We start from the raw sequence: 14,376 nt of genomic DNA on the forward strand, positions 1-14,376 counted from the left end.
AAATGATGTTTCCTAATGAGTACTGCTGCATTAGGAACTAGGCTTTTTCCACAGGCCTATAGGAGCTGTACTGTATCCAAAACTGCTTTTTTATTCTGTTTCTCTGGAGGGTTAGCTTGGTACCTTCTCACTGAAAGGTCCCCTTTCTTTGTGTCACTTGCTTGGCCTTTCTAATGGGATCAATTGCAAACTCTATCCATCAAAATCAGTACTGCTGTATTCCCCCCTCCTCAGTGATGTTGCTCATCCAATTCCATGGAGAGCTGATGAAGCTCACTAATCTGCAAAAAGAGCCCAAAACAACTAAAAATGAAGTTAACTCTTGTAATAGGTTAATTTCTGTCAATTTCCCAAGTTAGACTGGCTCAGCTGGGGCCAAATATCAGACTGACTGTGCTGGGCTAAAGGAGACAGAGGGAGGGTTTGTATCTGCCAGGGTGGTGAAATTGCAGTAGCTCCTCTTCACATTGGCTTAAACTTGTTGCAGTTCCTTTATGCCCCTCTGTGTAAATAATCATCCATAAGGTACAGCCATCACTTCACTTGCCAGTCGTCTTTTCAGCTCTGACGCTGTCTGCAGATAGTGCTTCTTTTAGAATAATGTAAAGTTTTATGAAGACAACCATGTATTTGCTGCTACTGGCATTTCTAGGTGTGTCTTCAAATGTCACAGGTTTGGGTTTGGTGTGTTATACTCATTGAACTGAAAATACACTCCATTAGAGCAGCTGATCAGCAAACTAGTCTGTTCATCAGCCAGATCTCTGGAGCAGTGCTCTGTTAAAAAACCCCAACAGATACATGTCTGAATGATCAGGTTATTCTCAAACATGTGTTGCTTACACACACCACTGTACTTTCAGAAGGGCTTAGTTTTTCATAGACTTGAAGCAATATTGCATTTCTTATGGTAGTTCTAGCTTTTAATGCATTCTCAGTTCAAAAACTGTTGAAATATAGAGAGTGTTGAGGTGCTGAATTGACACTGTTCACAACTGTTATTGCATATAAAAAGAAAAAAACCACACACACATAAAAAAAAAAAACCAAAAAAAAAGCCTTCCAGTTTGTTTATATCTTGACTTAACACTTTTTGCATAATTTTAGAGAATTTGAATGTTGGTAAAATATTTCCCTGACACCTCTCAACAGGGAAGAAAGGATATTTTACAGTCATTATAGTATTGGGTTTGAGCTTTGAATTGAGCTCATCCTTGTTTGAAGTGATGCATTAAATCTCAGTGTAACTTTGGTAAAGAGTAGTGCCAGGCTACAGAGCTAGTCTTTGAAATGTGTTTAGAGATACATGGATTTAGCTGTAGAATTAAGATTGTGTTAACGCCTATGTAAAGTAACTTTCTTTGGATGTTAAAACTCATGAAGTTTAAAAAATTAGAAGGTAAAAAAATAGAAGGTAAAAACAGTGCAACTTTGTGATTATATTTAAAAACTGGTCTGTTTTCTTTCTCAACAATTGTTGGGTGTAATTAGAGGAAGAGAGAAAAAATGGAACAATTAAGACATCATACATACAAAACAAAACAAAAACGCCACCTCCAGTCTGTAGGTGTTATACTGAACAAGAATTTGGTTTTGTCCCATCTATCTTTTTTTATGTAGATAGCATTTACTCATTTATATTGCATTTTTAGCTCTAAACTGCGATTAGAGCTAAGCAGTAGACATAAGATTTGTCAGCAGAAAAATTATTCAAGAAGTAGAAAATAAGGACAAATAGAACAATGGTCAGTGTATTAACACTTGGCTAGAATAACTCCCTAAGTTATAGAAAAGTATATCTAGCAAGATACTAGGAAGTTCTAAGGTTAATAATGGAGCTCTGTGCATTGTATCTTAAGGCTTACAAGCAGGTATTGTATTCGAAATAAGTGAGCATTGTTTCAACCAAAGGTACGTGTGCTTATAGTGGTTGGATAGAACTACTGGCTATATGCTTATACTTTGTGTGATTAGTCAAAAAGCTTTTAAAGTAAGTTGTAACATTAAATTCTTTGTCTGCTGCCTAAGATGTGAGCTGTTGGCATGTTCCCATTGTCATAACCATGGAGACTAATGCTAAAAAATAAACATGTTCCTCAGCAGTCCTATCCCGTACATTTGTACATAGTCCCCCAGCCAACAATAGAAAGACTTGTACCCAGTAATAGATACTGGGTTGTTGTTGTTTCTTTTAAGCTGAATATATACATGTTTGTTGTTGTATCTCTTGGAAACCTGTCCTTTCTTTCAGAAAATATTATATGTTTTGCACAGTTTAACGCTACATACGTATATGGGGTTATTTGCAATCTCTCCATTATCAAGCAAGAGAATTATACTATATATTGATGATTTGGGCTTGTTTCTTTTCTACAAGAAATAATCAGCTTCCCCTTCATGTCTTGCTAGGACAACAGCTGCAGATGAGATTGAGCTTCCATATTTAATACATTCTATTAACTTCACACATCCAAACACACATTGGCTCACTCCCTCACGCACCCCAGTGTCACATTAGAGGTGAGCAGGCCCTAATTAAAAGCACGCACCATCTGCCGGAGTGCGATGGCAGAGTGGCACTCCACAGCCATCCTGATTCCTGTGATTGAAATGTATTATTTATGAGCTCAAAGACAAAATACGCTACTTGGCTGGTGAAAGCTGCATTGGGAGCTGGATAGCACCATCTAATGGAATAGAGTGCCACTGGCTATTCATCTTTCCTTTTCTTCCACTCTCCTCAGTCTCCTCCCCCAATAATTTTATTTTTCAGTCTTGTCCTTGGGTTTTCTGTGATTGCATTTCAGACAATTTTGTCTCTCATGTTCCACTTTTATACAAGATTGGAAAGGGTTGTTGAAATATTAAACTAATTGTGGGGGAGTTTTGCAGCCTTTTGTTTCCTTCCAGTGCCACACATAGGGTTTTATTTTCTGTAGCAAAAGCGATACTGATGTGATGTGGTGGTACAGAGGAACATGAGGAAGACAGATGAGCAAGATCAGGTTACTGCATTTCTCCAGTTCCTCTCAAGGACCCGTGTAATGGATGTATCCACTGCTCCATCTGAAAATTTTATTTTCATCTGGAAATTGGCCTTGATTGGGATGGAGGGAAGGCAGGATGACAGCACACTACAGACTGTGTGAAAGTTCTTTACTGTGTTGGAAAGAAAGGGCAAGATTTGGGAAAAGCTGCAGCTTTGGACCTTCCTGTCTGGAAGCAGAGATCATAACCTCTTCCAGCTTGCAGAAATCATGTTCTGTTGTTGCTTCTTAGTGGGGAAATGAATGAGGAGGTGTTGGACTGAGGGGTGAAATACACCTTGTCAGGAGAGGAAAAGGGTGACAGGGAAGAAGCCCTTTTTGTGTTAATTGGTCCATCAATCTACCTTTGTTGACTACTAGATTACAACACTGCATCTAGTAGAAATGTATATTGAGACAATGACCTTTAGGATATGCAGGTTAAGAATAGTCACGCTGGTTCAAAATAATCTGGGGAATTATTTTCTGGTCCTTAGCCTTTTTGTGATATTCTTGAGTTTTGCAGTATCCCATGCTGGACATCCAACAGTATGGCTTCAGCACAAGCAAGCAGTTAGGATTGGACTGATACTTGAAAAACAACATTTTTCTGCAGTAGCATCCAATAGAAGCACTTTTTTTTAAATTATAGGATCTGGTCACTACTTCAACTCAGGCAAGACAAAACCTTGAGTAAAATGATATGTGTCTAAAACTGAGCAAAATAAGTACATATATATGGGAGGTGTGCATTTTATCCTTTGTATCAGCATGTTTTAAAGAATGTTGAAATGACATAAATCATGGCATATCTGTGAATACATGTCCTCTTATTGTTTGTGTTTAGAACATATGCCATCAAAAGGATAAGAGATGCCTTTAGAGAAAACAAGAACATAGCAGATTCTGAAAAAATAGAAGAACTACTGAATAAAGCCAAAGCAAACCTAGAGGTTATTCAACGGCAGGTATGTTAATTTCTCTGATTTTTTTATGGGAGTTGTTCACTACTCATTTAACTGTCTTATGCCACTGGAGATGGAAAAAAAAATTTCCTTGCTCGAAACATCTCTAGATGAACATCAGTTTTTGTCTGAATTTGCTCATCCTTTCATCATAGGTTCAGAGAGGTGCCTTTGACACTCACTCCAAACAGTCTCACTTTCTTCTGTGTTTGTTTTTTCCCATCTCCAGATACAGTGTTAAAATAGTAACAGAACAAGAAAATTCTGAGGTGAATTAAGTAAATGCTGGCTAAATGTGTCCAAACAGGGTGATAGGTTCTTCTTTGGAAAATTTGAGTCACTGGCAATATTTTTCTTCAGCCTTGTCTGAGTAGCTTTTATAGCATCTCTGTTCCTTCCACTAGGTACCATGTTACTAAGAAATGAAGTAGACTTGGTTGAACTTCAGATACTTTTTTAACTTCTCATTCATACCCACTGTCTATCTAAAGTGACTACTAAAAATTGGAAAGCAAGTTTCTATGCCTGACCTCTCCGTGAGAACTTACAGTGCTTAAGCTGCTCCTCCTTGCAAAATCTGTGTTTGCTGACACCAGTACACCAGTCAGAGCTCAGTAGTACTTTTATTAAACACTGAACGAACATGTGCACCTACTCCTCCATGGTTTGCTTTAATATGGCTCTTTAAACAACCAGCAGGTCAGTTGGATGGGTTCTTATTTTAGTAGGGAGCTGGGCCCTTTGATTTGACAATTAAGTATGGATGCTTCAGTGCAAGTTATTTTTTTTTTACTTTCATCTCCCAGAAACAGGTGGGTTTTTTTGTGCTACCATAGTTTTGCTATCTTTTTTTTTAACTCAAACACTGCTATGTTTTTATTTGTTTCTCAGAGAAGCAATCTGGATTGGATTGTTCCAATGCAATTACATTTGAATGTTGGGGTGTTTTTTCTCAGATCTGTAGGTGATAATTGGCATTTTCAGCTCTTCTAATTCTTGCTTAAGATAAAGTCTTGCTAAATAAAAACTTTGCCATTTTTTTTCTCAGCAAAACATGATTCTACTGATCTGAGTCCTAATAGGTCTGGGACAGATTTTAAAATAAAACTCCTCTTTCCTTTCTAAGTCCTGTGTAAACCCAGATTACTTTGTTTCTGTAGATTCTAAAAAAAAAATACTATTTCTCTAAAACAGACTCTTGACAGGCTGGACTTTTGTCTAGGATAGGGGTCTTCTTGCCTTGCACCTTTTTTCAAGTTTTCTTTTAGACTAAAGACTCTCCCTTAGCATCAGTCAGCATCTTTTTGTTATGCATTTATTACTGTATCAGTGGGACATACCAGAATAATTCAGAATGGCCTCAGTTATTGCTAAGCCTGAAGGGTTTTGCATGTTTGTTTCAAACATCAGCTATTTGAGGGCCTTCTCCAACATTAAAAGCCAAATTGCTGAACTTGGTTTTAAATCAGATCACTATCATTCCATGTAAGAATTTCAGGAGAAAAATACTTGAAAAGAGGGAATATTAAAGACAGTGACACAACTTTCCATTTTTAACACTGCTAAGACAGTGAAACTTATGTTCAAATATCTCTTTAATGTTGCACTTCTAGACATTTTCCAGAGAAAGTACAAGCACGCTGCATTCACTTTTGGAAGGGTTTATCTTACCTGTTTTCAAGAGTAATAGATAATAAATGTTATTATACAGTAACATAATGGGCAATGGAACTTTCAAACAAAAAATAATCAGAAGAAAATTATTTTATCAAGATAATTTTTTGACATGCATTCCTGCAAGAGTTGATTGTTTGGATATTAAAGACTTCTTTTTCCTAAAAAATTGCAAACTGTTGTGCTTTGCAGAATCTCTTTTATGTTTCAGCGTTGTCTCAGTCCCATCTGTAAAGCAAGAGATAAATGTTGTAAAAATAGCAACACTGTTTTAAAAGCTTTTCATCAGGACTATTAAAAACCTGAGCATCTAAATTCATATTAATATTTACTTGCTGTCAAATTTCATCATGCTCTGTTGAAAAAGTTCATTCTCCCTATCTATTTAATTGAAGACCTAAGTAATGAAGTCATCTGACATTATTAAGACTTTATATTTAAAACTAACCAAGCATAATATAAAGTGCTTTTATTTTGAAATGCAGAAGCACTGAAGTAAACATGAGATCTAGCATACAAATTTTTGCTAAGTTTGGGGTTTATTATGATGTGGTTCATCTTGGTATTGCTGACGTTATTCTAGTATGTCAGTAGAAATTAAATAATATCCCTATTTGCTGACAATTTGCTGTTACTCTAAAATCAAATTTATATTCACTTTACATTCTAATTTATGGTTTAGTCATCAAAGTGACCATTGAAGTGTAAGATTCATAAATAACTATTTGAATCAGCCTAGTGGGAAATGTGCAGTAGTGACAGATTACTGTCATTTTGTTCATGTCAGTCACTGTACAATTTACTGGAGTGTTATAAAAGTAGCTCTATAGTGCTGAAAAGCATGGAGGAACATTAATCCTCCTGTGCTTACTATTGGTTTTGATTTTATAATAGCCTGGCTAACGGAAGGAACAACTCATTTTCAACACTGTTAGCAAAGATTTTTGTGCATGTGTGTTTACTGCGTAAACAACAAAATTTTGTGATGTCTTTCCTGTAGAGAAGGATGTTGTGAGAAATGCGTTGTCACAAATAAGTGTGAAGTAGAAAGTTTTAAAATGTTTTGAGGTGAAGTCTTGAAGGTGTTTAAGGATTGCCATAACAGCCATTCCCCAGCTACGCTAATATGATTTCATTTGTGAGTTTCTATTACTATTAGTAATGTTTGTATGTTATTGGTAGGGGAATTTGCACTGAAATTTACTGCTGCTGCTGAAATTTAAGATTTATGAAAGCCACTTTAAAGATTGGCTAATATTGAGTGTTTTGAAGTTTTCTTTATGCCATTCTGTCTATTGGGTTTTGAACTGAAAACATAACAGTGAAGTTCAAAAGCTATAGTAGACATGTGTGCTCTGATTCATCAAAGCCTTGTTTTAATTTATAGGATGTCTCATTCTTACATATTCCTCTGTAGTGCTTTCTTCTCAGTTTTGTATTGTAGCTAGAAACTGCCAGTCATCTTGTTGTCCAGTGAAGAGGGATTATTCTGTTTTTCTTGGCAGCTCTGAGCCTTTGTCATCAATTTTACTGGTTTTAACATCACACACCTACAGTACTTTTCAATAAAAGGGTTTTAGTATTTCACAGCTTTGTTTGTCTCTTTAAATAATCCAAACTGATGAGAATCCTGGTTTGCAAAACCTTGGTCAGGGAGACAAGAGATGGCACCGTGAGTGCTCAGACAGTTGGGACTTGTGGATATGCCTCCTTTACAGCTGGCTGGTGATCTGTGTTTTTTAAGGGAACAGATAAACTTTTCATTTGAGTTTGAGTTTTCCTTAGGCTTGACCTCTCTTACTGTTCCTTTCAGATGTGTAGAATGAAGGAATGTGGTGTTGATGCATGAAACAGTTAGAAAGGTTCCGCTGATAGTGATAAATACTGAGTACTTGCAGCATTTTTCATGTTGGCAGCATGTTGTAAAGTATATTCTAATCCTTGAAATATCCATTGCTTGTAGTAACTTTAGTTCCATTTCTCTTAATGAAATGCTTCATGACTACTCCTTGATAAAAGCCCACATCATACTTAGTGTGAGATTTTGGTCTCATATTCTTATGTTTTTCCATAGTCAAAATTATTAGTATGGTCTGTGCTGAAACTTCTGCAAAATAAGAACAGTTCTGCTGGATCTTTTATTTTTCAGCAAGCCGAGTTGCCAGTGCAGCTGTGTATAGCCAAGTACTCTGCCTTCTTGAGGTGTTCATTAGCAGTATCTTATCTTGGCAATATTGTGAATTTGAATAACACTTGAATGGAAGGGGAAATTAAACTGAATCAGTATACTAATACAGCACTCATATTATTATGAATTAATGACCATAAAGCCATAAGGAAACTTTCTGTTAATCAAAATAACATAAATATTAAAACATGTTTAATAAATATTAGCAAGACAAGCAGCTTCAATTATAGTTGCTATAAAAAATGAAAGGTAGAAGTACTACCCTAGTTTACTGCACCTGGTTTGAATTGACTGCTCATCCTTTGAGCAGCAAATTTTCCTATATTACTAATTGTCAAGGTGTATGTACTTCTGGACTGAAAGCATTTTGTCAAGTATTTGTAGGAGTGGTACCAATTTACACAGTTGTGAGTTTGTGACGTTGGAATTGACTGAAGGAATTTACCAAAATTTAAGAAATGTTCTGGGTATCTGAACAAGTTGTTTTTATACTGCAGAGCACTGTAGGCTGGATGCCCTTTGCAGGAGAAGATTCATTTTGAAAAGTCTTGTTAGTATTAGATTTGGGCTATTTATGTCTAAATTTGATGAATATGTAAGAAAGTTGCAAAATGCTGTGTAATGTGTTTCATTATGTTGGCAGCAGTTCTGAGGCAAAGAGGAAAGAATAGCTGGAAAAGCCCTTTGAACACAAGGGGCAGCACCACGCTACTGTTCAGCAGTGTGTGTAGTATTGACAAGTCATGTCTTCCTGCTGGCAGACAATTCTGTTGGGGTTCTAATATGGTTCATTCTTATCAAGCTTGTCACTGCAAGGAAGTTTTAAAATCACAGATTATTTTGCTGCTTTTCTTGAGAAGCTCTTTGAATTTTATCTATTTTCTTTCCAGCTTTACAATGGCAAATACCCATTTCTCTACAAAAATACAGATTTTTCTTCCATAAAATTGTAGACTTACAGTTCTTAGATAAGAACTGGAAGTTTGCTGGGGCTTTCACTTGTGCCATGTATTTTTATTTATTACAGTTGGACATCATTTTCCAGCCAGGATAGAGCTGATATTACACCACCTCTATGGTCATTTAGCTATACTTAAAGCAAGCGTAGAAACAGTAAATTTTTCAAATGCTTCATTCACAGTAGAAGAGTGGGAGTGAGTGGCATAATCAAAAATGGACAAATATCCTGGTAAAACAGTTTTATCAAATCACTGTACGATATCCATGAATTACCTATACACTTCTAAATCCTTGGATTGGCAGCTAGAATGTAGAGAATATGTGGCATGAGCCTCTTGCATTTCTCTTGCTCCTAGCCTGTTGCAGTACTGGTAGTCAGTTTTTAATTGCTTTACCACATCATGAGTTCTAGCTTGTTTGGTTCCTTACCTGCAATTACCAAAATTTTGCTGGAAGCTTGTGGCAAAGCCACAAACTGAATTCAAATCAGCTGACTCAGGGTTTAGAAGCCACTGGGGGCATTTTCTGTGTTTGTTGATGGTTTTCATTTTAATTTTTTAAAATTTCAAAGCTCTTTGGGGTGATATTTTTAGGTATTTTCTTTTCCTTGAGGTAATTTAAACCCTTTTGTTATGTTCATGTTGCCTTTATCTCACAAGTGGTTTGAAAACTTCAAATACTTAATAAGAGTAACCTACCGGGAAGCATATGATTAAGGAAGACAACGGAAATCCTTAACATATATTAAAATTCAGAGCTCTTGACTTAGAAAGAGACACAGGTGCAGGTGAAGGAATGTAAAACATTTTGTTTACTGTCTTGCAGTAAACAAAAGAAAGCTTCAAATTGAAATTGGGAAACAGTACATTAAGAGCTATTTTTCAGAGTTTTTTATTTCAGTAGGAGAGTAAATATATTTTACATGCAGTAAATATCCATAAGGTTTTGGGGGTTGAAAAGGAGAAGGAACAAAGAAAAAGGTGTCATAGGAGTGACTTTGAAAAAGGTTTGGTAAATTTAAACAGAAACCTAGCTGAATCAGAGCTTGTCCCTTCACAGAACTTGTTTGCAGTGAGGTCTGCTTTGGCCAGCTTTTCCAAATACCTTTTTCATCTTGGCATGTAGGCTAGCTTTGGAGATGTGCAACATTGGAACAGATGCCAAAAGCCAGAGCTGTCATTTCAGCTTAATTTCTGGCATCTGAGGGTGCAGGAAGTGTAATAGACATTTTACTCGTCTTCAGGTGGCATGGCTCTCCAGGTTACACCTGTGTGAGTCTCCAGAGCAGTGTTACTCCTTAGGCTTTCATTTAACTCTCCTGATGGAGAACAAGATTGTGTTTTCACAAGTGATTTGCTGCTGTTCATTCTGCTGACTAAACTACAAGTGGCAGGTTCTGTCTGCAGTATTAAATTCCAAAGTAGACTGTGCATTGAAAATAACCTTTAGGCTGCCAGCAGAGGCGATTCAGAGGTAGAATGAGGCTTTGTCTAAGAGCTTAGGGTAAAACACAGCATTTGATGTATGCAGTAACCTTTCCTAAAAATAAAGACTGCTGAGTGTTGGCCAATGCATTTAAAATACTGTAATTATCTGTCATAAAGAACTGTCATTATTTTTGTTGCATGTATTTAATGGCTAATCCAGTGAGGTTGGGGCCTTATCATAAATAGTAACAGTAGTTATATAATACATCCAGAGCTGTGAGCACCTGATGTTCTGCACAGATGAAGGCTGTCTGAAGGACAGGAGAAGGACTTACTTTCTAGTGAGCAACTCGGCGTGGCAATATGTCACATCCAATAAAGCATATGCTAAGTGTAAACTTCCACATGGAAAAGAGTAAGTTTTACCAGCCTGGCTGGTCAGTAGCTCCTTGAAATGGTTAGGAGCATTAACCATTCTGTGCTGAAGAAAGCTTCAGAAACAAGAAAAGATCATATTTTCAGGCAGATGTGTCCGTCTGCCATTTGCCCCTTTGTGCTTTCTGCTTAGCTGTGTTTGGTGGCCCAAGGGTTTCAGCCCAGGGTGTAAATGGATATGGTTCTTAGGGGTGGCTGTTGCAACAAAACTTCAAGGAGGCTTTTCTAAATGAGGTAACAGGAAATGTGTGTGTGTGGCTTAGTACAAATAAAAAATACTGTCAAGAGAGGGAAGGTAGAAATAAGTGCTTTAGTTTTGATCACAGAGGAAATTACTTCTGCTGTGTTTTTAATCTGACTGTGTCATCTTGCTTTGATGCCTGTCAATCTGATTTGCAATGGTGCCCAATGAGGGATGGTTTGAAAATTGAGTTTCTTGCATTGAAGTGTATTAACCTTTGAGCAACTTCTTGTCTTCCTTGCTGTGTGATGTCTCCTGCAGAGCAGAACATTTGTGGAGGTTCTCTTTTTTACTGAATAGGAAAAGGAGAAGTATGGCAATCTTGCATATTATTTATGAACTGTATAACCTTGTAAAAGCCTTGTGTCTGTATTGTGACTTACATTCACATCAGAATATTGATCTCTCGTGAGAGTCCCTTCTCAGGGGTAAACAAGTTTTAAATACAGTTAGACCTTAAGGAAATTAGAGGGATTGCTGTTTTAAGGACTTCTAAAAAAGGGAGAGAGACAAAAGTGCTGTTACTGAAACAGTGATCTCTTGATCTCTCACTGTTTGTTGGTTGCTTTTTAATCTGTTGTAGTTTTATTTCTTTTTTCCTTGGTGTGAAAACTTTCCATCCTGATTTTCTACTGCTCATTGGAAGGAGACACTGTCAGATTCATTGGCACTGCAACTGAGCAGGCACACTTCCCTCTGGGAGGAGCTTTAGCACATTTGTCTGGTGCCTCTGATCCCCAGGACTGTGTTCTGCTGCCCTTGAACTGCAGTCTGTAATTCAGGATGACAATGTTGGTATTGGTACCCTTGCTGTCTGACAAGTCACCTGGTCCCATAGCTGTGGTAAAATGGGTTTTTTAATGACATTTCCCCCCCAACCCCATGCTCAATCATTAGTCTCAGCATATTATAATTTCTGCTTTTCCATTTACAGAGGAAAATTCCAGAGTTTTTCCATTTCCAGCTTACAGAGGGAAGAGGAGGCATTTTAGCTCCTCCTTTTCTGGCCTTTCAGATGAACATTGCTTCTCCCCACAGCACACTGAAAATATGTTTTAAAATTTTCCCCTACCACTCTAAATCAGATGCTTTTTTTATTTGTTTATTTCACAGATGGCTTTTCAGGTCTAAAGAATTTATTCTTTTCTTCATTCTCAAGATAAGGGCAGTCTGCAAAGACCTCCATTTGCCTTATTTGCTCTAAGAATCATGGCTTCATGACTGATTCATATTTGCCCATCTTATTATCTTTGTGCTTCTGTTGGTTGTCACTAAAACTCTTCCAGTTTCAAAGGTGACACTTGCTTTCTTACTTTAAAATTGCTTGTCAAAATGAAAGCTGTTTATTCAATCCACCAACATTAAGTGTCATTTTACAAAACTCTGAAAAAAACAATTACTTAAAAAAAAACCAACCCTATTAATATTCCTTTGTGTCTGGTATGTCTGCATATATTGTAATCTTCTGGGCACCCACTGAATACCCCTGTGGGTTATCATAGACCAAACATGGTCTCTGTCACCAATACCATTTGACTGAATTTGCAACCAGGTAAATTCACAGTGATCTACTTTTATTTTGACAATAAACATATATGTGACCTTCACATAAAAGCTGTTTCAGGCAAAGAAGCTTTATCATTGATGTGTTATTTTACAATTTTGTCTTTTTTATACTCAGCAGTAATTCAGATTCTGTCTAGTGTCTCTGTAGTAAGCTGCTTGTATTTGAGGGAAATGCATTTGATCCATGAAGTTGTGATGAAGGCCAGGCTTAGGGAGGAAAGTTGCTAGACTCTAATAGCAGTGTGTCTGATCAGGCCCTTGGAAGTTTAGGTAGGGAAAGCTGTTTTCTAGACAAGAGTGTAGAGTGAAGTTTAATTAGTGTTTACGCAGTCTCCTTGGTACTTGGTGCATTGCTGCTGTCTTTAGCTTTGGGCTTTCTGAGGTGAGCCTGGGTTTTTTTTTGGCCATTAAGAGCTACAACTGCAGTGCCCTTCATCTTTGTGACAGGCATTATGCCAGTACATTAATTCTGAAAGCAAGTAAAAAGAAGAAAGAAGGAGCCCAAACTCTTACAGTCACAGTTAAATCACAGTTTGACTGATTCCTGTTGCTTTCTGAGGTATGTCAGATACATGTTTCCCCTCTGAGGTATGTGCTGCCTGAATGTCCTTCCTTGGCTGTTGGCTTGGCAGGAAGTGAAGCATTACTAAGCAGAGTTTTGAACTCATCTTTATAATTTTGTCACCAGTAGAAAATGCATAAATGCATAGTTTAAAAAAAAATCTGCTATTTATGTTGTAAAAATAAGGTCCTGCCCCTCATCAAGGCATATATTAATATTGCAGTGTAGTGGCTAAGTAATACATTCATAGTTTTTCTTCAGTGAGCATAATTGACTTGCTGAGCAGTAGCTTTGATAATTCTTAACCATATTTTCACCCAAGTGTGTGGTTAATGAGAGCATTATATGACCTAATCATGTAGCCTTTCACATTAATACAGATCTTGTTTATAATTCTCTTGATTTTGTTGTTGACCCAGTACTTTGGTTCTGTGTTCAAATTATCTTAATTTTAAATGAAAATATTTCTTGTCTCACAGAAGTCTAAATTCTATGCACATTTGCCAGTAGTAAATACTTAGTGGGAGTGATTACTCTCTAACTGCTCATGCCAGTATACCTCTGGGAGGTTAATCAATCTTGTGCTTTTTAATTGACATCAATAATGTGTTTATATTTATCAATATTTCTTAATTGTCAAGTTATAACTGTGGAACTTCAATAATAAATCATAGCAATGGTTAACTTCATACATTAGATTTTTAAGAGTCTCCTTAAGCACTTTGACAAGTTGTAAATTGCTTTTAAAATGATGTATGTATACTCATGGGGGAAGAGGTGAAAAAAAATGGTATGCAAAGTCATGCTGTCAACTAATACTGCAGAACTGGCCCGTTGACAGTAACATACCTTTATCACATGTAGGATATGTTTTATGGGAAGAAAAGGGGAGTAAGTCTTTTCAAACTGCTTGTTTTATTACTAATAATTTTGTGACTGTGACAGTGCTCATAGATTTGTTGTGTCATCCCCAGGGAATTGTCAGGGCTGGGACTTTTTCCATTCTCTCAGCTGTAGAGGCAAGACAGAGGACAGAAAGAATTACCAGTTCTACTGCTGCTCTGCAGAAGTAGCAGTGAGCTGTGGGAGATCAAGGCATCCTGATTTTGATGGTGCATTTTGTCAATGTTCTTAAGATATTGAGGTGGAAATGAAGGAGCGGAGGGTAGCTCTGTTTAAATATAAGCATATGTTTAAAGACTTGGGTGCACAGGAAAACAAATTATTTGCCCAAGTTCACAAAATATGCTTACAGCAGGAATTAAGGCATGATAGTCCAAGTCTTACAACATATACCTCCATCATCTGCCTCGCTCTGTTCCCTGTCTCCTT

At 37.0% G+C, this 14,376-nt stretch overlaps 1 protein-coding gene across 4 annotated transcripts in view; it reads left to right on the forward strand.

The window, feature by feature from the left end:
• The window catches only part of LYRM4 (LYR motif containing 4), an 87,489-nt gene that overhangs the window by 17,904 nt on the left and 55,209 nt on the right, over positions 1-14,376 (forward strand). For all 4 annotated transcript variants that reach the window (XM_053970035.1, XM_053970026.1, XM_053970042.1 and 1 more), the window contains one exon: positions 3,874-3,994. In XM_053970035.1, the coding sequence (XP_053826010.1) occupies positions 3,874-3,994 (121 nt within the window). The remainder of the gene's footprint in view (positions 1-3,873; positions 3,995-14,376) is intronic.

This window comes from Vidua macroura, chromosome 1 (genome assembly GCF_024509145.1).
Source record: "Vidua macroura isolate BioBank_ID:100142 chromosome 1, ASM2450914v1, whole genome shotgun sequence".
Lineage (NCBI taxonomy): Eukaryota > Metazoa > Chordata > Aves > Passeriformes > Viduidae > Vidua > Vidua macroura.